This window comes from Mirounga leonina, unplaced genomic scaffold (genome assembly GCF_011800145.1).
Source record: "Mirounga leonina isolate KUSES-001 unplaced genomic scaffold, KU_Mleo_1.0 Mir_115, whole genome shotgun sequence".
NCBI lineage: Eukaryota > Metazoa > Chordata > Mammalia > Carnivora > Phocidae > Mirounga > Mirounga leonina.
In genome coordinates this window covers 48064362-48090902 of record NW_023270268.1, presented here as the reverse complement: position 1 = coordinate 48090902, position 26541 = coordinate 48064362, and the positions used below count along the sequence as shown (strand labels likewise).

Here is a 26541-nt window from a genome sequence, read left to right as displayed (position 1 = left end):
AGAAATATAGCTAGTTAAAAATTAGATCAGATATTTGTAACCCAAGATCACTCTGGCTCCATAAAGCACTAATGTACATGGAATACTCAATTTGAGCTAAGACCTTTAAACTTGCTGGAGTTTACCCACTTGCTGAAAATCAGCTGGTTATTCATGCTTTTTGGTGATTCCCTATTCACAGGCTTTTGTTCTCAAGAGTTCAAAAGTGGTAAAGGAATGAACTGCCAAGTAAAATTATACCATGGGACACAATCACTCCCAGGTCCTTTCTATAGACTTAACACAACTCACATAGCCCCTGAATTACAAATAAGCTAGAGTTCTTTCACTGTAAATAACATGGGAACAGCTGCTCTCCAAGAGTATGTTTGAAGTCCCTAAAATGAAAAATCTGCCAGGATCCAGAAACAGTGTCCTTGTAACCAGGCCTGTAGGCTCTCTCCGGGCCCACTCATCCACGGCGAAAGATCCTGAGAGATCACTCCATCTAAGCTATGAGCTGCCATAGGACAAGACTCTAAAGGATCAGAGATTTGTGTAACCAATGATCAGATGAATGAGATCAAGAGGACAGTGTCACACTTTCAGGAAGGGGTGGGTAAATAGATAAAATACTGTTAAAAAAATGGGAGAGGTAGAACACAATGGCCCCTTTAATAAAATCATTTAAAAATATGTCAACTAATGTGCCAGGGACCTCCTAATTTGTTCAAAAAACTGATCTCCTCTTTGATCTACAGTAATAATAATTCTGCAATCCTCGCCAAAGTTCTTGGATCTTAAGAAGCAGCCAGCCCTCTCGGCCTCCTGGAGGTAACCTCAGGTCTGCGAAATCAATGGCAACCTCAGGTAAGGCAGGCAGGGGCTTGAGGTTTTTGCTCCTCACTGCCCTGCCATCACCTTCTACAGACAGAGCCAGGATTCCTGAATGAGCCCAAATTATTTCAATACAGATATGAGGCTGAAAGTACAAACCACAAGCAGATAGGTAATTAAAAGTACAAGAATAAACTGTTGTCCTTTGTACAATTTAGGAGATAAGCATGCATTACTTCATCGCAACCAGCTCTCACTAGCTAGCTATTCATATTACTAGCCGATTCCTGATTCAAAGTTCTTGTCGGTTCTTTAATTCTTTCTCAAACTACCGCTGTATCAAATGCTTACCATGCAGCAGAACCTTTTAACAACCCCACAAGGAAGATGGCACTATCCCTGTTTTACAAATAAAACACAGAACCACAGAAAAGTTAAATCACATTAGCCCTACTAAGTAGTAAAACTGGGATTCAAACCCAGGCCTGCCTTCTCACCCACACCCCCCCCCTCCAGGCCAGAGGCTGTGAGCTCTTAACCATCCCAGCAGGACTGCCTTCTAACACTTTTGAATCCCTGGGAGTTGTGATCTGTAGCTATTCCCCCCCTAAACTGCAGTCCTCCTCCTGAATGCCCCAAACACTTCTCCCACTGGGTTCCCAGCTTCTGAGGCAGTGAAAGCTAAGCTATCAGCAGGGTGCCCTCGCAATTTAACCCGTTCATTAGCCCTGACATTACTCCTGCTAAACACATTCCTCCCTTTCACTTCTGGCTCTTACGGGCCTCGTTCCCCTGTAGGGCTACCGAGCCCAGACTCCAATGTACTCATCCTCTTGCTCCCAGATAAGCAAGAGAAACAGCTCTCTTTTATCTATCAACAATTAAGAGAAGAAAATGAAGTTAGCAAAGGCATGAAAAGCTAATGACACAGAGTAGAAAGGATGAAAAGGATGAAAAGCAAACTGGTTTTAGAAGAGACGGACAATCTCTACAAGTATTTAATAAAAGATGAGAAGTTTTAAAAAGTGAACACTTAATAAAATACTGAGGAGCAGTGGTTAATAGTGGTTAATAGGGGAAGGGATTGAGAATGGTGGTAAAATCAAAGCAGATTTCAGTCTTAACTGGTGTGTTTAGTGTTATAATAAGGAGAACCTATCTGTAATTCAAAAATATTGTTTTAAAGAACTTAATCACCTTTAAATTTTGAATTTTAAATTGGAAACTGAAGAACACACTAATGACTAACAATAGGGAGTTGGGTAAAAGAACCAAACATCCACTTATTTGATGAAATACAATTTGGGCTTTAGAAAGGTTCTTATGGAAGAAAGTTTAATGACATGAAAAGTCATTTCACAACATGGTAAGAGAAAAAAAAATGTACCACAAAACAGGTTTAATGACATGAAAAGATATTCACAACATTGTTAAGAGGAAAATATGGATAACAAGATAATATTATTGAATTTTTGCTTAAAAAAAAAACTCCATATGTACACACACTTGGAGAAAATGTCTGAAAAGTTCTACACCAAAATGTCAACAGTGATGGGGAGAGGGAGGGATTTCAACTTTTATTGTTTAAGGATGCCAGTAATACCAGCATTTCAAGGAAAGCTAGAGACATGGCAGGTGACCAGCAGCAGATAAAAGAAGTAAAGTAGCTAAGGAAAGGGAGGCAAGGAGAAAGCAAGATTTCAGTCAAGCCCAAACCACACAGTGGCTTCTGAGGCAGTGAGGAAAATGAGTGTGAGCCGGACAGGTGTGCAGATGTGACAGCGATGAGGACTGGGCTAGAGTTGGGGTGACTGAGCATGGCACCCCTGACTCATAGTGAAGGCCTGAGTCCACAAGGGCTGACAAGGGCAGAACAGGGCTGAGGTGCCCCTCTTGCAGGAGAGGAGAACTCTTGTTTGTGAAGCTGGTGCCAACACCTCAGTGGCTATTTCATCTTCATTTCTTGTTTTTGTCAAGTGGCAGATGGAAAGGAACGATCAACTCCAAACCAGTCAGTTACTTAAAACAACACTGACAATAAAGTTAATTTCCTAGATTTGCAATAAAGAGCTAACCTGAGGGCGCCTGGGTGGCTCAGTTGGTTAAGCGACTGCCTTTGGCTCAGGTCATGATCCTGGAGTCCCGGGATCAAGTCCCGCATCAGGCTCCCTGCTTGGCGGAGAGTCTGCTTCTCCCTCTGCCCTCTTCCCTCTCGTGCTCTCTGTCTCATTCTCTCTCTCTCTCAAATAAATAAATAAAAAATCTTTAAAAAAAAAAAAAAAGAGCTAACCTGAGCAAGACCTCTTCTGGAAAATTGGGTAAGAAAGCGAACTGATGTTTTCCACTAGATGTACAAAGCATGCAATGGTTTCATCGGACAGGGATTATCTTATCGTATGGAGGAGATCCGAGACACTGGCAAGACTTACCACGGTTGTTCTTCCATTGACCTATACATCAAACTTCACTCAAGCCATATTTCATACTTTCCCTGCTTTTATTTCCTACTCTTCTGCCCACCTAGTTTTAGTCATCCTCTCTAGAGAAAGCTTCCCTGACTTCACGGCTCTGTGATTTCTGTCTATGTCATTCATTTTGGCACCGTGCCCTACATTCTTGGAGAAACACCATTTAGCTGTTTCATTTCTATTGTCTTCTGAACCAGCTTCTAAGTTCCTGCAGTGCAGATACTGGGATTTAGACTTGCTTTGTTTGCCACACCCACTACGATGCATGTAATACCAATGAAGTTTCAAATCAGACACCAGCATTTTCCAAACTACAAGTGAATGACACAAAAAAGTCCATGGATTTCTGGCCAACACCTATTTAAATGTAACAAAACAGAAAAGACAGAAATACCACCGTGTAATGCAAGTATTAAGGTAACTTCTAACTTTTGTTTGAGATACACACACACACACACACACACACACAAAGATTACAAGGTAAAATGTATTTTTCATTTGCTAAGCTTCTGATCTACACCGTGTTTGCAACATTGACTCCACCATGTGTAATTTTTTTTATTTTTTAAAGATTTTATTTATTTATTTATTTATTTGAGGGAAAGAGAGAGAGAGAGAGCATGAGTTCGGAGAACAGCAGAGGGAGAGGGAGAAGTAGGCTCCCCGCTGAGCAGGGAGCCCGATGCGGGGCTCAATCCCAGGACCCTGGGATCATGACCTGAGCCGAAGGCAGACGCTTAACCCACTGAGCCACACAGGTGCTCTAACCATCATGTGTAAATTTACATCAGATATGTCAGTCATGTTGCTAAACAGTCTCACAGACCCCTACAAGGAAAGTTGTTCTACTCAGGCCTCCACAAAATAAACAACCCAAGGTGGCCACATTTCGCACCATAATGCATCACGGAGGCCAAAACCGATTGGAATAGAGCTAGTCAGGCACCTGGCCAAACAACAAAAAATGGTTAAGTGGCCTATTAAGTGGGGGTAAAGTGCTGAGCTGCTCTGATTGGTTGGATTCTCTCTCAAGAAACTGAACTGGGTAGTTATATATGGAAGCTGACAGGAAAACAGGAGGTGGGGTAGGACCATGCTAGGTAACTGTCCCATAAGTCTAAGTTACAACTCAGAAACGGAGTGTGCAGGAGCTCTCCAGAGAAAAGACAGACACAGCAGAGAGGGAAAATAAGTTCATGACAAGAAAAGAGCCACCAGGGCGCCTGGGTGGCTCAGTTGGTTAAGCAACTGCCTTCGGCTCAGGTCATGATCCTGGAGTCCCTGGATCGAGTCCCGCATCGGGCTCCCTGCTCGGCAGGGAGTCTGCTTCTCCCTCTGACCCTCCTCCCTCTCATGCTCTCTCTCATTCTCTCTCTCAAATAAATAAATAAAATCTTTAAAAAAAAAAGAAAAGAGCCACCAGGCAGATAGTTGCTGAGACACATTTTCAGTCAAGTACCAGAGAGAAATATCGTTCCTGCTTTTCCAGAGCCCAAGGCTCCGTTCTAGGTAATCTCAAAACCCTAACAGAAATAGTTGGAGAGTAGCCATATTTAACATCTCATCGTCTCAGCTGCCTTGATACAAGGTAGAAAAATAGTACTGCTGTCGTGCTATTGTCCTGAGGACTACGTAAATTGTGGTGAACTCACCTAGTACAACCCCTGTGCACAGTAAGTCCTCTGCAAATATTTGGTCAATACTTTAACTGCATGTCAACAAATTAATATCATAATGATCCAATGGCAGGTCCCTGAGCTACAGCTATCCTGCAAGTCAGCCACTGCACTGTCTGCTCCTACTGAGACCTTGAACCCATGAGGATACAGGGGCTCCCTGTTGCACAGTGGAGCGAACAACAATCCCACTCCTTTGCATACCACTACCCGAAGCAGTTTCCTGCCACTTCAAAATGGGAACCACTCCATTTCTGTGTTATTTCAGTTGGATGGGTGGCAAACCCATCACACCAAAAGGGAAAATAATCTGCAATTTCCTTTCACTGGCAACACTACTTCTTCTACAAGAACCATCCGTTGGCTCTATAGTCTTTACCTCTTCAAATAATAGATATTCAGATAATGAATACCGTAATAATCTTAAGACATTAGAGCGCAGACTAAAGGAGAAAATTGAGGCTATCAGTACTCTGGATAAATCAACAAAATTTGAGAAACAAATTTTTAAACACAAGTCCAGCATTTAAAGATTCAATAATAATTTTTACAGTGACAACTTCTCAAATCATCATGGAGACAAATCAGTCTGTGGATGTGGCCTTGAGGAACAGTCCTATCATTGGACTAAAGGAGGAGATGCCACAAGGGCACATCTTAAGATCGAGAGAGTAAATACAAGAATCTGATAGATGATTTCCACAATCCAAAGCTCAGTATTATCATTCAGAACTCCTCAAAGTAACTGAGCCTTCCCTCCTTTTACCTAATTGCTCTGTATTCCTACAGAATGCTATCATTCTCAAATGCTGTCCCATTTACCTCCCCAAAAGAAATACCAAGTGAAAAATTAGGTTGCCATTGAATTTGATTTCATAGTAGCCAATACCTACCACAGGCTAACATAGTTTTAAACTATCACGATGCCAAGTTCTCCAATGTATCAAAGATGTGTATTAAATCCAGGAGGTAGCCAACCAATGATCAAAAAAAATTTTTTTTAATAAAAATTTAAAACAGCCTCCAAATGGTCCCTAAATAGGAAACTTCCTCGCTGTTTTCACTGCTGAGTAACTTCCTACTATTTTCACTTATGGGATTAGATTTCTGCATGTATTCATTTATTTATACATTCATTAATAAACTCATCCAATAGTTCCTGCAAGTCTACTATGAGCCAAGCACTATTTCATGTGCTAGGGAAACAGCAGGAAACAAAATGGACAAAAACCTCCGCCTTTATGCAGCTTTTATTTCAGCAGAGTAGATGGACAATTAACCAAAAAAGTAAATCACACAGTATGGGAGAGAGGTAAATGCCATGAAGAGGATAAGAAATGTTAAAGGCGGGGCACCTGGGTGGCTCAGTCATTAAACATCTGCCTTTGGCTCAGGTCATGATCCCAGGGTCCTGGGATCGAGCCCTACCTCAGGCTCCCTGCTCAGCGGGAAGCCTGCTTCTCCCTCTCCCACTCCCTCTGCTTGTGTTCCCTCTCTCGCTGTGTCTCTCTCTCTGTCAAATAAATAAATAAAATCTTTTAAAAAAATGCTAAAGGGGTGCTAGGGAGAAGGTGAGGGAGAAAACCATGTGGTTCTCTGGAGGAAGAGCTACTATAAGCTGGGCAGACCACAAATGCAAAGGCCCTGGGGCAGAGTACACCTTGTATTCTGGGAACATCAGTGTGACTGAGCAATGAGGAAGATGGAGGAGGAAGCAGGAGATGAGTCCAGAAAGGGAATCAGGCCAGATCACACAGCCTCACTGGCCACTGTAAGGCCTGGCCTTTAGTCTAAGTGGAGGTAAGAACACCAGAAGGACCAGAACAAAGAGTACCTCAGCATGTTTTAACAGCGTCACAGATAATATAATTATATGCTGCTACATAGAGAGGAGATGTAAAGGGAACCCAGGAGATACAGGAGTTGAGCTGGGAAGCAGTGGGGATAATCCACTTCTGGAGGTAAAGGAAACAAACAGGCTTTACACCAAACTGGAATAGGTTATGGGAGAAAGAGAAGAGTGAGGAATGACTCCAAGGTTTTTGACCTTGGCAACTAGAAAGATGGAGTTGTTATTTGCTTAGAAAAAATATATATATATTGTGGGAAAAGCAGGTCTGAGTGGGAGAGAAGAGAATTAGCAGAAGTAAACTTTTGGACAGGTTAACTTTGAGATGCCAATTATATCAGAAAAGAATCTGGATATCCTTGTCTGAAAACTCAGGGAAAGGTCTAGTCTAGAGGTAGAAACTTGGAAGTCATCAGAGTATATGATGCATTTAAATCCACAAGATTCGATGAGATCACCAAACGAGCACAGAGAAGAGGCCCAGAGTCGGAGCCTAGGGAGCCTCCAGCATTTAGAGATGGGAGGAGTGCGGAAGTGCCCACCAAACAGAGCAAGAAGCTTCAGCTGAACCAATTTTATTTTAACTCTTGTTACCCACCATTACCCCAGAGGGTCTACATACAGGACAGTTTCTCTGCCTGGGACTCCTCAATTCTGTCCCTGTCTCCCACCACCAATGTTGCCCGGACACCTGTCTTGACACGCCATTGACGGCGGCTCTTGTCTCTTCCTTTGCCACCATCTATCAGTTGACAGCACCTTGCCCAGACAGTTGCCCTCCCCCGTAGGATCTCAGAGCAGCACGAACATGTCCTTCATGGCATTCATACGGTTGTAATTCTGTCATCTATCTGTGGAATTATTTGATATTTGTCTCCCGATGCAGGGTGTCTGTAAGGAAATGAAAGCAAGGTGGAGTCTGTTTGGCTCTATCTCCGAGTGTCTAGCACAGAGCAGGCTGCCATAAGGACTAGATGAATGAAGGAATCATTCATCAATCTCTCTTGCTGGTTTTCTGCTCAATGAACTAATAAGACCCTCTTTGTATTGGGTCCCAAGTCTAGGTTTCTGATTGAAATATCTTTTTGTAGTCATGCCAATCAAAATTTAATGTCCCCGTGCTCATCTTCTCCCACTTTCTTGGAGCACCTGTCTCTTGTGCTCTGCCTCCCTAGGGGTATGGTGCACACATACCCACATTTCATACCCTATTGTTCTCTCGGGAGAATTAAGAACATAAACATTGGCATATCTATTATTCAGTTGCCCTTTCATTACTCAGCTCCAGCTGGAACAGTTTTTTCTTATATATGTATATATAAGAAATATATATATACATATATATGTATATGTAGATATATGTATATAAATTAAGAATATAAGAATAGGGGCGCCTGGGTGGCTCAGTTGGTTAAGCGACTGCCTTCGGCTCAGGTCATGATCCTGGAGTCCCGGGATCGAGTCCCACGTCGGGCTCCCTGCTCAGCAGGGAGTCTGCCTCTCTCTCTGACCCTCCCCCCTCTCATGCTCTCTATCTCATTCTGTCTCTCAAATAAATAAATAAAATCTTTAAAAAAAAAAAAAGAATATAAGAATATATATATGTATATATATTCTTCAGAAAGGGTTATATAGCTCAAGTTCCAAGTCTGCTATAATTCAGAAAAAGGAAAACTTCTAAAGGTGATATGAACAACATGGAAACTATACTTAATACATAGATAGCTCCAAGGGCACCTGGGTGGCTCAGTCGGTTGAGCATCCGGCTCTTGATTTCAGCTCAGGTCAGGATCTCAGGATCATGGGATATAGCCCTGTGTCAGGCTCTGCGCTCAGCGAGGAGTCTGCTTGTCCTTCTCCCTCTGCTCCTCCCCCCACCCTCTCTTTCTCCCTAATAAGTAAATAAAATCTTAAAAAAAAAATACATAGAGAGCTCCAGTAAGGTATTCCCAGTATTTGGAGATAAAGTCAAGAAAAAAAAAAAAAATATCCTCAAACTGAAATTAAAAAAAAAAAAAAAAAAAACTTATAAACAAATATTTACATATATACTCGTGTGTGCATTTTTCTAAAGATCCATGCCTCAAAGTTTTTATTATATTCTCAAAGCATGCATAACCTTTCAAAGGGAAAGAGGCAAAACAGATATCCATCCTACAGAATAATGCAGAAGTTAGAAAGAGCACTGAAGATCATCATGTATAGACATGAAATGATTTATAAGACACATGGTTCAGAAAAAAAGCCAACTGTAAAACCTGCAGAATATATATTTAAATAACACATGTAATCTTTATATTTCCCTTAAATGTATATATGTGGATTTTGAGAAGAACGTTACCAAATTGAGAACAGCATTTCTATAAAGAAGAGGAAAGAGATGGGATTGCAGATATGACAAAAGAGATTTTAGTCTTACCTGAAATGCTCATTTTTTTTTTTTACATGGAGAACGTATTAGGTGTTGCTTATATAAATCAAAATTAATTTTCAAAAATGTTAAAAGAACACCATAATCTAATTGTACTGAAATGGCAGGAACATACAGAGGCCAGTCTCTGGCTCAGTTCAGCAGGCTCCCAGTTCCAGCCCTCTTGGCTAGAATAGAATCTCTGGTGCATCTCAGGTGTAGGCACATGGATCTCTATTTCTGTTTATAAAGATACAAACATTCCAGGAGACCTACTGTCCAATTTAAAAGTGTAGACAAGTATATATCCAAAACCCTGACTGTTTCCACTATGAGTGCTAAAAGCAAACCAGGCAAAGGGGCGCCTGGGTGGCTCAGTTGGTTGAGAGTCTGCCTTCGGCTCAGGTCATGATCCCAGGGTCCTGGGATGGAGCCCCGCATTGGGCTCTCCGCTCCGCGGGAAGCCTGCTTCTCCCTCTCCCACTCCCCCTGCTTGTGTTCCCCCTCTCTCTGTGTCTCTCTCTGTCAAATAAATAAATCTTAAAAAAAAAAAAAAAAAAAGCAAACCAGGCATGAAAAATGAGCATTTTTTTTTTCTATTTTTTAAACACAAAAGATAGATACGGTAAAAGGCATTAATCACCAACTAAGGTAAAAAATAATTTATGAGACTGCAATGTTGCAAAACATGAATGGAAAATTATATGACTGAAGAGATTATTTTAAGGAGCAAGTCACTGAACAACTGAAAATTAATTCAGACACGTGTGAAAATTTAAGGAAAGATAATGCATTTTTCTATGACCTCTAAATGCATTAGACATTTTTCTGCAAACAGGATAATATTCAGGTTTATTACATCTGTTGAGCTCTAGTTTTTAGTAGAAAACAGAAGATCTTTCACAATAACCACGGTGTAAATTCTAAAAGAATAAGTCCCGTCAGATCCAACTGCTAAGTCTCCAAAGTGTTTGTTATATAGTCAACTGGATGAAATTACATTTCTATAAAATCACCATTTTTCAAATCGCCCCTTCTCATTTGGCAGTTCCAGAAAGTCGTCCAGAGGCAAACGGTGTGAGCTTGAAGAGCGGAGCCAGGACTCAGAGACTGAGGTCCTAACATCGGATCTCCCGTTAAACCCTTAGCCCCACTCTGCACAGCTGAAGGAATGCTCTGATGGAAATAGAAAAACCCATTCCTAACTAGAGAGTTTAAACTTTTTGAACAAACCGAAGAGATACTCAAAATGATTTAAGATGACTGATAAAGCCCCCTGTCAGCGAGTGCAAAGGAAGAGCACAGCAGAGCAGAGGATGACTATATTAGGTGCTCAATTCCAGTGGGAAGTTTGCGGGCATGCTTGTTTTTGCCTCTGGAGCCTAAACACCCTTTTCAAAGGTACCTGGCATGTGAAGGTGGTGGAAATTACACAAACACACCCCATGGCAAATAAATGGGGTCAGGCCATAGCTGGTGAGTATGGCTTCGGTGCTGTCACTGATCTTGACAAAACAAACACTGGTTTCACAACCATCATTTTTCAGTACATGCTCAGTGCGTCAACACAGGACAGGCAGGCGTGGTTATGAGGAAAAACAAAACGACTCCAGTCAAGATTTATCTTTTATTTTCTGTAATACTGCAAATGCTTCCAGAATCCCACTAAAGGATCAACTTTAGGGAATCCTGAAGCTCCCTTTGCATCCCGCACTCAACTGGCCACACACCTGGCAGTCACTGTAACAAGGACTTGGATGTTCTATCCCCAACTAATAGTATCGATATTTTTCTTCAAATCCACAAGCTCGTCCCAGAGGTCCAAGAACTGTTGGCTTCGTCCTCACGCTGCCATTTTAGGTGAGTCACTGGGCAACTGACCTGTGTGTGGCAGGTTCTTCGTCTCTGGGCACAGATCTCTAGAAGTCAAAAATGACTTTCCAAGCTCAAAGCCTCAAATCCGGGAACCATAATAATTTTAAATTATTTCTCGTATATTAGGGTTCTCCCAGGACTGAAAAGCAGCACAAAGTTATATTCCTTGGAATGAAGACATCCTACACCTACCTACCTACCTACTTTGTACCGACTCAAAGAGATCTACCTCCTTTGAAGTTCAAGGGAATGAAGAGTAAACCTGTCACTATCTTATGATATACTAAGGAGCCCAGGTTGTGTTTCTGACTACGGGAGAACAGCCACCGCTGCATGGAGAACCCGTTGGCAGAGTCACCAGTGCTAAGTACATCCCCCATTCCCTTACTTCAATCTGACTAGAGAAGTCTGTGGCAGCTAGATTCTCCCTGCTATTGAGGCCCAATTAAATGTCTCTCACACAGTTCTAATTCTCCCTTAATTGTTAGATAACCACAGCACTACAGTTAAACCTGTCCCCGACAATGTAAGTGGGGACGATTGTCACCCATGTGATTGTCCAATGGAACCAAAGGAGACATATAAACAAGCATGCTAACACATTCTATGTCAGACTGAAGCCTTAAAGACCCATGCAACCCCCATACATTACTGCAAACAGCCGCACTACTCAAGAGCCTTTTGCATACTGAATGTTTCCTACAGTCAACTGATAAGAAAAGTTTCATCATCACAGGAGGCAGGCAGGTGTTTGCAACAAGGAGATTTTAAGAAAATAAAACAACAGCTAATGCGCATGTGTGCTCACACAAACCCTCACACTCAGAAAACCTCCTGTCCTACTCTCTTTCTGGGATGAAGGCCATACCCAAAGAAGAGTTTTCTGTTAAAGTGATATATGCACGATTAGATGGGGGCTACCCTATTAATTTGGCACACTAAAGGCAAGCATGGAAAGAGCACATGTTTCTGAGACCCGCACTAACCACTGCAGCCCCTCGACAAGGAAGGATTGGGGCATGAGGTCAGACAGAGAAATGGAGGTGCTGATCCCTATGGAGACATCCTGACATTGTTCAAAATTCACAAAGTTTCCTCTCTTTAGCGTCCTAACTGAAACTTGGACCTAACAACTGCTAGGCTTCTAAAAAAGCAATGACCACTTTTTGCGTTGAAATATCTACTTTCTTAAAAGCCAGAGCTGCTTACATCGTTTTAGTGGATAGAAAACCCACGTGGGAAGTCCAGAAGAGAACTTCAGGACAGTGATTATTTTGGGAAAGCAGAAAGGAGAGAAGTACTAGAGAGGAGGGTTGTTCACTGGATCTGCCTAAAAAGAGAGATCGGCAGTAAAGATGTTAAAATGTTAACATTTGTTCAACGTGGGTGGCAGGTACCCAGAAATCTCTTACACATACTTATTTTTGAGTTTTTCGGCATATTTGCAGTACTTTATAAAAAAAAAGGGGGGGGGGGCGCCTGGGTAGCTCAGTCAGTTAAGCGGCTACCTTCGGCTCAGGTCATGATCCCAGGGTCCTGGGATGGAGCCCCGCGTCAGGCTCCCTGCTCAGTGGAGAGTCGCTTCTCCCTCTCTCTCTGCCTACTTGTGCTCTCTCTCTATCTCTCTGTCAAATAAATAAATAAAATCTTTAAAAATTAAAAAAAAAGTATAAAAAAAAACTAAAGTAAACTGTCTTAAATGTGAAAAGGAGACACAAAATGCAAAAAAGAAAATGCAGGCTGGTGTCTAAAATTGGGAGGTAGCAAAGTCCAATGCTGCTTTGATTAAATGTAATTGCCAAGCAACACAATACATACACACAAGCCTCCTGGGAGCACTAAAACCCAAGATAACACACACTGAAGTTAGAACCCACTTTATAGTTTTACATTTTATCACCAGTCTTTTGATAGCAATCTTGTTAACAAAAGGCACATGGGTACATGTATCCTTTGCCAAATGAAATGCATGCCCATATTTGCAGTTGTACTGAAGGATGTGTAGTATTATCTTGATGTGCATTTGTTAATCTAGCTGAACGCCAAACTTTAGGAGGCCTAAGTATGGCAGCTTGCTTTTCAGCTCTCAAGCTAGGTAAGATCAGAGTGTAAGGGACACGGTAGTACATGTTGCTGTTTAGCGTGCAGAGAATAGCAGCACGATTCAGGCCGGGGCTAACAAATGCAGCTGTTGCCACGGAGGAAGAACTCAAAAAATCCACAGTTCTTTTCAAGGATCCTCTACCAAATGGTCCACACCAACAACGGAATGACAGCCATTTAGAGCCAACATGGCCTCCATGGGCCTTGTCACCAGTTTTTCCACATATGTGCTTGGGGATATACTATCATGAGATCATTAGATTAGGGTAGAAGGCTACCGATATGTCACTTCTTTGGATAGGTATTACCACCTGACCACATGTACAAATCATAGAAATATCCCAGAAGTTCCAAACTGTCAGCACAGGAGACAAGACTGGCCCATAAATACTTTGTTGGCCTCACACATCATTTTCTAACACTTGAATTGGGATAATATTCATAAAAATCTGGACTGCTCCATTCTCTTTTCTAAATGTCAGAAGATCTGGCAACATTGGGCTGGTGTGAGCTAAGTGGCGGCTGCTGAGGTTATATCAGGCCTGTTCACCATAATCCCCACCAGGCCTCCACCTCCACACTCACCAGCATCCCCTTAACGCTGCTTGCCCTGCCCCTGTAGGCATTTCAGCCTGTGGCATATACTAAGGATACCACACCTTGGAGGCACTGGAAATGAATAAATCCTCCTTAGAATACAATTAAGGGCTGGGAGGGATACAGGGAGAAAGGGCTTGGTTTCTAGAATTCTGAATTCCAACACAGGGTAGAAGAAGGGAGGAAGAACCTGACCAGAAGTCATTCCCATCATCACCATACATCCATTCCCATGGCCTGTTTATGAGCTCCAACATACACAACTCCTTTTCTTATGCCGGCGTGTCCCCTGAATACATGAGATTCTAGACTCTGAACAATGCCCATTTCAGCTTAAGAGGGAATCGCTTCTGCTCCCATGTTGCCTAAGGGACTCACAGAGGTGCACTGGCTTGTTTTTGATGCAATGCTCCCACCACCCAAGCCATCCATGGGAATTCCTTTCTACTTGGTAATGCATCGGATGCCCACAGATGCTGTCCCCAAACTCATATCAAGTAAACTAAGCAGCACACTGTGACATTTGTTAAGCCAGGAGGAAGAGAAATTACAGCTATAAACAAAAGATGTTTGATGCAGAGAGGAGAAATTACTCATCAATACAACGTAAGTGTCAGACACGCTCACACAAAAGATGCACAGAAGGAAATGGAACAGAATGCCACTCATTAATCAACTGCAAGAACATACAAATGTGTCTATATCAAATGAAATTTCCAAGGAAGAACTGTCATAAACTCCCTATTATGCACAGACACACACACACATTTGTATATATAGCCATAATCATGATAAAGTTCTGGATAGATTAGGTTACCTCTGCATATACACGATCTAAAAAATAAGAAAAGATACCGAGCAGGAAAAGCTTCCAGAGTATACTGTATAGTGTCAAGGTACCTTATTTTATCGAAACCTAATTTTCCTGATCAGAAGTATCAAAATCAACATTCTCACTGGTGTCTAAAGAGTTTCAAGAAACATTCCACAATCTAAAAAGAAGAGTCTTTCTCTTTCAGGTTACAGGATCATTGGCAGAAAAAATTAAAACCATATCTAAACCTAACTTCCACAACTTGGTTTTTTCATGCCCACAGATCGGAAAGAAAAAGGTAAACACTTACCGCAGAGAGCTGGCTCCATGTGGACCTCAGTGGCTTGTGGTGAATCACAATTTTTTCATCTGACTTCTGTTCTTTGGGCTCCGACTCTTCATCAGAGTCAATATCAAGAGCCTTTTCTTTGTAGTTCTGATACAGGACGGCATTTTCTGCAAGAAATACAAACCCTATATGTCACTAATTGCCCCCATCATTATGCTACTTGCTCCAAACAAACATCCAGATTTATACGATGTTTGGTCTCCAGTTTAATAAACAACAAAGAAGCAAATGGATTTTGTCACTGAAGAATAATTACCAAAAAGTGATTTTCTCACTCACACAGCTCTGTCCCAAATTCATGCAGGGGAAGGCGAGGGATCCATGCATGAAATACCCACTGAAGCAGTTTCCACATCTCTGTCCACCACTCATGCAGGATAGCCATGCCTGTTCAATCACGGGTTTTGTTTTTTTTGGGGGGGGGAGTTTAAACCGAATTCATATCCTTCTTTTCCTTCAAAGACCATCACCATTCATTTACCTATTTAACAAACATTTATTGTATATTTACAATATGCCAAGGGCTGGGAGTGAGCGGAAAATAAAAGATACTTCCTGTGTCCTCACGGTCTAAAAATAGGAAGAGAAAATAGTCCAAGTCACTCATTCATTTATTCATTCAACTTATATTTGGAAAATGCCTACTAGATGCCAACAACTGCTAGGCACTAGGATATAATGATGAACAAAAAGGATAAAAATCTGAATCTTCATAGAGTGGACATCAGAGTGAGCAGAGAATGGCAATAAATAAACAAGTAACTTTTAGGGTATGTCAGATGCTGGTAAGTGTCATGGAGAAAAATAAAACAGGGGAGCGTTACAAGGGGGGTATGTATATTTTTAAATAGGGTGGTTTGGGGAGGCCTCACCAAGATGACATTTAAGCAAAGACCTAAAAGCGGTGAGAAAGCAAGCCACCTTACAGCTGGGGAAAGAACATACCATCAAAAGGAAGAGCAAGTACAAAGGTCCTGGGACAGGAGTCTGTTTTGTACATCTACATGTAAAAAGATGAGCAAGAAGGCCTGTATGCCTGAAATGGGGTGAGGAAAGGGAGAAAGCTTAAGAGAGGGGGGTTGGGGATGAATAGGAGGCAGATTATGTAGGCCCTTGACTCAGTGCCATTGAAAGTACTCTGGTTTTCACTCCAAGTGAGAAGGCAAGTCATTAGTGGGTTGAGGACACAATAATCTTGTACATAAACATACCTATAAGCTGAACAATTTATATACAGGTGTTCTGAGAACAGACTCTCAGCAGGCGTGACCCAGTCTGGAGGTCAGATGGGCGTTACTAAGAAAAATCTAAGATCTGAAAGCTGAGAAGCTACAGAGATAAAGGAGAAAGCATATACAAAAGCCCCAAGGCAAGAAGAAACGTAATACCTTAGAAGAAGAAAGGAAAAGTCCACCTGTAGAGCACGGGTGTCTAGTGGACAAAAGTGCAAGGTGAGTTTAGGGAGATGAGCCAGACAGTCCCAATCAAGCAGAGGTTTGCAGGCAACGTTAAAGAACTAGATTTTTATCCCAAGTACAAAACGACTGAATTTCTTTCACACTGCGAAGACTGTATTTTATCCTGATTGTAGTGGGAATCCACGGAAAGGAAAGATTTGATTCTATTGTAGCAAATCACTGAGTGCGTAGGGGACTCAGTAGGATGCTATGGGAGAATGGACACTTGGGCTCCTGGGGACGGACTGAAGATGGGGGTCAGAGAAAGGGAGGCGGTAAGGATGTTTCCTGGGTCGGCAGGTCCCAACAACGGCACAGGACGAGATAGCAACACCCGAAGAGATTCAGCTTCAGAGGGAAAGACTTGGCATTTGGTATGGGACACACTGAGCTTGCCATGCCTTTCCCACCTACCGAAGGGGGCAAACATCTGCCTCCTCTCTCATCAACTGCTGCATGTTCTGTAGGCACCATGACTAAAATAATCCCAGACTCAGTGCAAGATTTTACTGCTCTCTCATATGCATACACTGTTGATAAGATTCCTCATTCATTCTCACAACAAACCCAGGCAATAATAGTATTATTAGCCTCCTTTCATACACGATGAAACTAAGGCTTGCTCAGTGTCACTCAAATGATGAACAGAAGCAGTAGGAGAAGAACAAGGTCCCTGACTCCACCATGAGAGGTTCTCACCACTCTACCGCATCTCATCCTGAGTTACAATTCTTGTTAGTCATTAACTGTAAGAATTCTGTACTCCCCATGTACATATATGTGAGAACAATTTCTAGGTCATCATATTTGAGAAGACACAAGAGAGTGCAAAGAAACAGCTCCATATAAGAGGAAACAACATAGAACTATAAAAAAGTTGTGTCCTCCGACTTGAAAAAAAAAGCTCAACAATTTCTAACCCTTTGAGACAGAGATCCCGGAATCAATGTCATATCTGAGAAGATACAAAACATCTCTAAATACATATCAGGTAGACGCTCTGTTCACTTCATGGTCATAAAGTGATACAAAGGAAGCAAACTGAACTAAGAACCAGTTATCTGTACTACTGCTGTGTGACAATGCAGTGGGCAAAGCACTAAACCTCTCCGAGCTCCCAGTTTCCTCAATTATAAAACCAGGGACATGAATTTATCCAAACCAGCTAAAATACCGTATCTGGGTTTCTTCTCCATACAGAGCAGTTTCCTAAGATTGGTGCAATGAAAACGTTTTTTTAAACTGGTCATGTTGAAATACTCCAAGGGAACTGATTTTTATAAGAAGTATATAGGGAAATAGTTTATAATCCCCTAAGATTATGTATTTTATAACTCTGGGTGATTTTACATTAGATTTACTTATAGAGAGGCATACCCTTCCTCATGACTCTTTAAAGGTCAGAAAATCTTAACAGTTCAAAGTATGACAGCAAGTAACTACCTCCACCATGCTCCCCAGACCTGCAAGGGCTGCAAGTGGGGCTGCTCACTCGCTCTGTGCCCTTCCAGTTGGTTGACACTTGACCCATCTGTTTACCAACGTCCACTAATCTGATTAGGGTTTGAACACCTGGCGGAAGCAGCTTTTCTATACGGGTTACAGATTCTTAGGAATATGTTTCTAGCAGCCAGGAGCGTTAGATTTCCCCAAAATTGAAACTTGATAAGCAAACAGGAAATCAGAATTGACACTAAAATGTGGAAAAGTGGGGGAAAGAATATTAAGTCAAAGGAAATATGACTGCAGATCTAAATGCCAAACTCAGGATTTTTAACTAAAAAGCCAGACTAGCTCTTACTCTTTCTCCATTTTTTGAGGGAGGTGAGGCTAGAGCCAGAGTAGATAAGAATTAAAAATCCAGGACATTGGCTGACAAAGTTATCAGCTTACAAAGAATGCCATTAATTCCATTCACTGCTGGTATTACTGGATGAAAATTTAGCTTAGTGCAGAGCTTTGTACTGTACAATTTGGGAAGAAGTTGGACATTTTTCTCATCTTAAGTGTTTTTGTTACTGCAGTTGGATTTCAACTTATAATTGATATTCCACATTGAAACAGCAATAAAAGTCTGGAAAATCAAATGCTTACCTTCCCCATCAAATGTTCCTTGTCCTTTCAGCATTTTTTTCTAAGAAACAAGAAAAGCAAAAAAGGAAAAAGCAAAGCAAACTATGTATGAATGAGCCAAATACAAAATACAGCTATTTTAAGAAAAAGTACTACTTCTTGTTGTTACACTCATTACATTTCCAAAAGCATACAGCAGATGATCGATCCCCTGAGTAGTTCACTCATCTGACTACCACAATCCATTAAAATGGTGAAATAAAATGTACAATGTCCCACACACCCCAGCAAAACAGCTTGAGAATCCTCAAATGACCAGTAGTTCAGCTCATTTCACTACTCATTATTCACCATCACTGTTAAATTGAGCTTTGCTATACTTGTAGAGTTGGGGGGGGGGTACCTAAAATGTTAGGTAATTTCTTTAAGGCCATGAGATCAAAAATAAAATAACCTTCCTTGTATATTACATATTGACATTTATATAAACTGGTTCCAGTTCTCTGATTAATCAAGAAAAGTTGTGACTGCCGAAATGAATTTCTGCTGAGATCTGTCTTGTTCCCAGAGAAAGCAGCATTTGTACACTCCAAAATATCCTTCTTTAGTTTTCCCCTATCTCTTTATGTCACGTTTGGCAATATTTTAACACATGCAACTCCCAGGCCTTTATCAGGGAGCAATACACACAATTCACTTGAACCTGAAGTTCTGGGCTACTCATTTGTTAGATGCATTCAAGTTCAAGAATAAATGGGCACAACATGGGAATAAAATACAACCACAGACAGTGGTGACAGAAACAAGCAACAACAAAGATGACAAACTATTTGTATCTTCTGTAATTCTGACAATTATTTTTAAAATTCACATTTTACCTGAATGGTATTTAGTGTGTTATCACCACTCAAAAAAAAAATTCTATAATTAATTAATGTAATTAAATTACTTCCAGTAACTAAAATAATCAATATGCTCAAAAGAAATCAGGAGTTTCCTGTATCAGCAGTAATGAATCAGCAACCCCTAACTGAGACCTCCAGACAAGCTCGAGACAGTTTGACCATATAGTCAAGAGTACCACGCCTGCTCTCCACCCCTCTGTTCAGCTTCCTGTATTAAAAGTGTTCAGGACCCAGCCAATATCCAATTTGCTGCATTTCTTTTTCACATTAGGTCCCCACATTTTGCCTGAGATGAAAAAGTTAAAACCGTGGTAAGAGTTTTACTTCCTCCCACGAAGTTGCATTAACCTGGCTGTGACGGCCAGCAACGGCATGGCCAAGAGATAGATGTGCACAGGTCTGATCAACAAGGGAATTAAAAGAGAGTAGTTTCTGGTTTCCTCTGTGCCCCTCCTCCCCACCCCCAACACCTTCGCTTTTGGCTCGGTGAATGCCTGGTTTCGTGAGTGACACTCCTGCCCACTCTTACCTTCATCCTTCCCAGACTGGAAAACTTCTCCTTGTCTTCCATCACCGCTTTCAGAACGGGCTGGGACATTCTGTTCTTCTTCTTTGAAGTGGTAGGGCTGTCAAAATCAAAGCCACTGACCACCGCCCTGCGATAGGACGTGGATCGCAAGCCTCTCCGCAGAGACCCTGGGCTGTCCACGTCGTTCTCCGCCTCGCCCTCATCCTCTGCGGGGCCCAGAGACGCTCCGAGGCCCTCCACCATGCTGCGCACCTTGAGCAGTCTCCTGTGGGGCTCCACATTCTGACTGTTGGATTTACTTATTTTAATTTCCGAGGCCAGGCTCTTCGGAATGATTTGCTGCTTCCCCACTTTGAGGGCGGCGGGGCTGTTTGTGCTCAAAACCACTGAAGGATTCTCTGGGAGCTCGTTCTCCTGTGAGGGCAGCCTTTGGAGGGGGAGTTTGTGCTCCAAAGACCTTTTCTGGGGCGCAGGAGAGAGTTTCGAGGGTCCCGGCTCAGGGTCCTTAGTCGTCTGGCCAGATCGCGAACCAGAGCCTGGGGTGTCGATTTTAGGGAAAAGCCCATTTGCAGCGGGTGAAGACAGGGGGCTGGTGGTCAGTCCGGTCAGGTCTACCTCCCGGCTGCAGCAGGCGGGCGAGTTGGGAGTCCGCTGCGGGCGCAGAGGCTGCGGTAGGGGGGACATCACGGTGCCATTCGCTGGGGATTTCGGGGAGCCCCCTAACACCGCTTTGGGAGCCTGGGGAGACTTGGGCCGTCGGAGCCGAGGAGAGACAGCTCTATATTCCGGGGAGATCGTCCTCCCATTGGTCACCACCCTCCTATGGGCACACAGAAGCAGGGGGTTCCCCTGGACGGTCCTGCCCTCAGAAGCGGTGGGTACCTGGGTGGGAGTCTGCACAGTGGGGAGCGTCCCTCGGTCTTCCACTGGGAAATCCGTGATCAGCAACCCGCTGGGGCTCTGGTAGGACTGGGGCCTCGGCTTGCTCCGGCCCAGCAACTGAGGCTGAGGAGTTGACCGCCTCCGCCACAAAGGGGTTAAGCTGTTGCTAGAAAAATCCACTTCACTCTCGCTGTCCATAGCGGAGACTCGGAGGTCAGCCCGGGAGGGAAGAGCACCCAGTTAGTCTTGCCTAAAGAGGAAAGAAATCATGGAACTTTGCCTCCGGACAAACAGGCACGCCTTGCAGACGCGCGCTCCGAGTGTGGCGGTCACCCGACTGCTGTGCGCGACACAACTGCGTGTCGACTACCCACCCCTTCTAGGGCAAAATCTGCGCCCACCGCAACGCGTGGTCCGGGACAGAAATCTGGGCTGTGCCCAGGCGGAATAATCCAATTACCTCCGTGTCCCTGCAGCGCCCAAAGACCACCCGCACGGAAAAAGCCCGCCACCAGTACGCAGGGTGCAAGCTGATGCACAGGAAACTTTGCGACGAGTTCAGCTTTCTGGAGAAACAACTTGCCGCGCGACGCTCCCCTCCGCCGCCATCCAGCTGCCCGGCCCCGTCGTTGGTCCCCTCTCGCTCAAGCCGCCCGGCTCCTAGGCGGATTTACCTTCGGGGCTTTACAGAGCCCAGGGTCAGCAAGCGCCCACCGCCCCTTGGGTGGCCCGGGTCTCAGACGGAATCGCAGCAGCCGGGGAGCTCTGGAGAGCACGGCGGCCGACCCGAGCCGTCGGCTCCGCCCTCAAGCTTGGGACGGCCCTCAGCCCTGGCCCCGCCCCAGTCTTAGCCACTCTCTGACCCGCCTGTGTCGCAGCGAGAGCTGAGCCTCCCTTCCCGCCTTGGCGTGCGTTCGATCCGCTCCCGTCTCGCTCGAAAACACTGGAGCACACGTGGGCTGGGTGCGGAACTCCAGGGTTCCGTGCCGGGAGCTGTGGGCGCGCTAGGTGGTTGCCAGGAACCAGCGTGAGAACGAGCGTGGGAGCCATGCAGAGCTGCAATTTAGAAAGCCCTGGGGCAGGGTTGGGGGCGGGGGGATGGCGTGGTTTGGGGGGGTAGTCGGGGCGAGGAGGGTTTGTGAAATGCGTGAGCCGGGATGCGTAGCTCTAAACGCTGAGAGCCAGTGCCTCCTCAGCGCTCGGGTGGTATTAAAACACAAATCTGATGGCCTCGCTCCCCTGTTTAAAATATCTTACACATACAGAGACTGTTAGATACGCTTGCTTGTGCTTAGAGTATTTCCGGAGGGTTGCGTGCAGGCAGCTGGTCGGGGGGGAGGGTGGGGAGGAGTTTTCTTTAAAAGATCTTGGATCTTTCGTGCTTTGTGTTTTTTTGGGTTTTGTTGTTGTTGTTAGAGAGGGGGAGGGGCAGAGAGGGAGAAAGAAAATCTTAAGCGGACTCCGCCCCCAGCGCCAGCCGCTGTGGGGCTGGATCTCAGGACCCTGAGGCCGTGACCTCTGAGGAAATCCTGAGTCCCAACCAACTGAACCACACAGGTGCCCAGAACGTTTTATGCTTTGAATCCTGAATTTTACCAATTAAAAAAATAAATGTAATTTAAATTACAAATATATATATATATATATAGGTTTCTAAGCATACATAAAATAAAATTCAAATTCTGTAATTTACGAGGCCTTGCAGGACCTGCTTACCTCTGCAGCGGTCTTTTCTCCCAACATTTTTTCCGTCATTATTCTTAGGCCACAGCCACTTCAAGTTTGACCACCCCAGAACCTGCCCTTTTGTTCCTCCTGGACCTTCTGACTTGTTACTCCATCAGAAAAGACTTCCCTGACCCTTCCTGAATCAGACCATGCCTCTGCTTATTTTCCCAGCCACCTGTTCTCTTCCTTTTCTACATTTAATGACAGTTTACATATATACATTTATTTTTGTGTTTATGTTTATCATCTGTTTTGTCGTGTTTAGACTGTAAACTTCAAGAGGGCCGGAGCCATGTTGATGTATTGCCCCTCTGTATTCCAGGCACACAGTGGGCACTTAATGAGTATTTGTTGAATGAATTTGTGAGAGGAATGAAGTAACGACAGTGACCATCCTTCCAGAGTGCTCCTTTGCCAAATAGTAGAAAGTCCGCAGCACCCTGGCCAAGTTCCTGCTATGTGAGACGAATAAGGCAAACTTGAGAGGACAAATGACCGTAAGATCTATGTAATTAATTCTGTCAGCAAGACACGTGGGCTGTTCTCCAAGTTCTCGTTCAGCAGTCAGGCATTCATTCAGCAGAGATACAGTGCATATCCACTGTGTGCAAGTTAAGCTACTCGTTTTTGCCCTACATACATTGAATGTAATGGCCAAAAATATTGAGAGGCAAGCTCTGGGTTGTGAGATGAAGCATGAGGTTTTTCATGTTTTATACTTTTCTGTATTACCAAATGCTATACACTGAATATATATTACTTTGATTGGAGATACTTCTGTAAGGAAGAAATGGCATCAAGAAATTTTTTTTTTTAATTTTCAGAAATTTAAAGAAAAAATACAGCCGATTACATACTCATACATACCGACTTTTTAACACAGAACCTTTTCCACACTAACATATATTACTTGTATATTGGAAAATATAATTTAAATATATTTTTATAATTTAAAAATGCTTAACTAATGATAAATTTAAAAATGCTGAACTAATGATAAATTATATGCTTGATTCAGAATGCAACCTGTGACTTATGTTAAGAAGTTAAAATGGGGGCACCTGGGTGGCTCAGTTGGTTAAGGGACTGCCTTCGGCTCAGGTCATGATCCCGGAGTCCTGGGATCAAGTCCCGCATCAGGCTCCCGGCTCGTCGGAGAGCCTGCTTCTCCCTCTGAGCCTCTCCCCTCTCATGCTATTTCTCTCTCTCTCTCTCTTTCTCTCTCAAATAAATAAATAAATAAAATCTTTTTAAAAAAAGTTATAAATGGTGATAAGCGAAGCTAGCTTCTCTTCAACCTCTGTTGGGTCTGCAAACAAGTGTAGCAGAGGACTGTCAAAGAAATCACAGGATCTTCCTACCTCATTCCTAGGCAACTGCATCAGATCCACCAAAACAACAACAGCAAGACACCAAGCTCTGTTCCTTCACTAGGGGAGGTCTGGAAATTCACAGACTTCCTGCTGAGTTTAGCCTCCATTCAATTTATCATATCCAAATTGCAGCCGTCTTCAACTGAATGTGCCACCAAGATAGGAAAGAGTTGCCAATTAAACTACGACACAACATGTTGTCATACAGGATTTTTGTTTTCTACTTAATTAAAGAGCACTTTTAGACTTAGACATAGATTTTTTACAGTGATGTGCATATAGGGCAAAGGGAAATATAAGCAAAATAAATTGAGTAAAGAATTTCTAAAAATTCTGTACACTAAATCTAACTCTTCTGAATCCCTTTTCATACAAAGCATCACTACGTGTGTTTTTCTGCACAATATCGTTGATAGGGCAGCATTTCTTAAAAGAATATGCTAGTCTTATCTCTGGAATTTGCTTCCTAGCCACTAACAATCATGGTGCAAGTTTGATGCTGGTGCTATCCTATCTGATCAAAAGCATAAATTTCTTGTTCAGCTGAATCATATGCCACTATAAGCCCTGCACTTCTCTGTTAATGACCACAAAGAAGTTTCTGACAAATTAAATTCCATGCCTTGACTATAGTTATACATAACTATAACTATACATAACTACAGTTATGACCATGTTCACAAATACAGAGGCAATGCCAACAATATCATGATTTCATTTGGCCAATGTCTATTTCTTAAGTAAGACATATCCCAGTTTCAGGTACATTAAAATGTGGGGCCAAAATACTTCTTAGAATTGGAGAAATGTGTATATTGAGTTAGTGAGGAATGACATATTCCAATAGTACATATATTTTTTTTTCTAATTTTTAAAAATTAATATCTTTCCAGTTCTATTGAGTTATAATTGACATCCACTGTACTAGTTTAAGGTGTATAGCATAATGATTTGATATATGTATATGTATACATAAATATATGTATATATTTCAAAATGATTACAAGTAAGTTAACACACGTTACCTCAGTTATAATTTTTGTGTGTGATGAGAACTTTCTCGATTTGCTCTTAGCAACTTTCAAATATACAATAAAGTATTAACTATAATCACCATGCTATACTTTAGATCCTCAGAATAACTCCCAAATTTGCACCTTTGGCCACCTTCACTCCTTTCCCCCAATGCTATTAAAATATTCAATGGTATAAGATACCAGAGGCTGAGATAACAATTATTGCTATATTTATTAAACCAATTTTCATTGATCCCTAATTATATGCTTGGCATAATAATTAGGCTATTTTTGGGCACCTGGGTGGCTCAGTCGTTGAGTGTCTGCCTTCAGCTCAGGTCACGATCCCAGGGTCCTGGGATCGAGCCCCACGTCGGGCTCCCTGCTCCGCGGGAAGCCTGCTTCTCCCTCTCCCACTCCCCCTGCTTGTGTTCCCCCTCTTGCTGTGTCTCTCTCTGTCAAATAAATAAATAAAATCATAAAAAAAAAAAAAAGAAGTCTGGATAAAACTAGGCCAGAAGACTAGGGAAAATATTGTGCGGTGGAGAATAAGAGAAGTGTATCCCAGAAACATATTTTGCATGCATGAGCAAAAACATGGGGGGATGACTGGAAAATATATTTATTTAGTGCCAACTATATGTCAAACATTGTCATTCATTACATATAATTCAAACTCTCATTAATCCTGTCTCCACTTAAATATGAAGTGCTGAGGTTCAAAAAGCTCTTCTCATACTGTTGGTGAGTGGTTGAGTCAGAATCCTAACTCAGGTCTGTCAGACTCAGACTTCAGAGCCCCCAAGCACCACACACCACAAACTAAACTCACAAGAACTGAGAGTTTGTAGTTAGAAGTTGTGGGAGATTCATGTGGCTAAATATAGTGAGAACAGAATGTGGTGTGTGGCATAAACTGAGGGACCTACGGGGCGTCTGGGTGGCTCAGTTGGTTAAGCCGCTGCCTTCAGCTCAGGTCATGATCCCAGGATCCTGGGATCGAGCCCCGCATCAGGCTCCCTGCTCAGCAGGGAGTCTGCTTCTCCCTCTCTCCCTCTGCCTGCCGCTCTCCTTGCTTGTGCTCTCTCTGTGTCAAATACACAAATAAAATCTTAAAAAAAAAAAAAAAACCTGAGGGACCTGGATTTTACCTGGATAGTATCTGACATTTTCTGAAAGTATGTAAGCTTCACTATTGTTTAAAACAATAAATCTGTCAACACCATTCTCAGAAATAAAAATAAAAAGATTTGTTTGTAGATTTTTAAAAAATCTACCTAAGCCCATAAAATCTGAGAGAAATCTTAGACAAAAATTAGAGAAAAATATTGATATATATGTACAGAATAGACAAAGCATTAATATCTGTATCACTCACAAATCAATAAGAAAAAGGTAACAATGGAAAAATGAGCAGAGCGAGAATGCAGGATTTAGAGAAGACACAAATGCCCACTACACATGAAAATACACTCAGCCTCAACAGTAAAAATACAATTAAAACACTAATGAGATCAGAGGTCAACAAAGATTTTTTTTTTTTAAACCCACTGTTGGTAAACGTGCAGGCAAAAGAGAAAGTTCTGACTCATTGATGGTAAGAATGTAAACTGGTACAACC

The 26541-nt window shown here is 42.6% G+C and overlaps 1 protein-coding gene across 2 annotated transcripts in view; it reads right to left on the bottom strand.

Moving 5' to 3' along the window:
* ARHGEF26 (Rho guanine nucleotide exchange factor 26) overlaps positions 1-21588 on the bottom strand; it is a 128716-nt gene extending 107128 nt beyond the window's left edge. For both annotated transcript variants that reach the window (XM_034997414.1, XM_034997410.1), the window contains exons 1-3: positions 19922-21588; positions 18509-18548; positions 14919-15064 (exon numbers count right to left, since the gene is read on the bottom strand). In XM_034997414.1, coding sequence (XP_034853305.1) covers positions 14919-15064; positions 18509-18548; positions 19922-21001 — 1266 coding nt within the window. In that variant the 5' untranslated portion in view covers positions 21002-21588. The remainder of the gene's footprint in view (positions 1-14918; positions 15065-18508; positions 18549-19921) is intronic.
* Positions 21589-26541: the final 4953 nt, after the last annotated feature.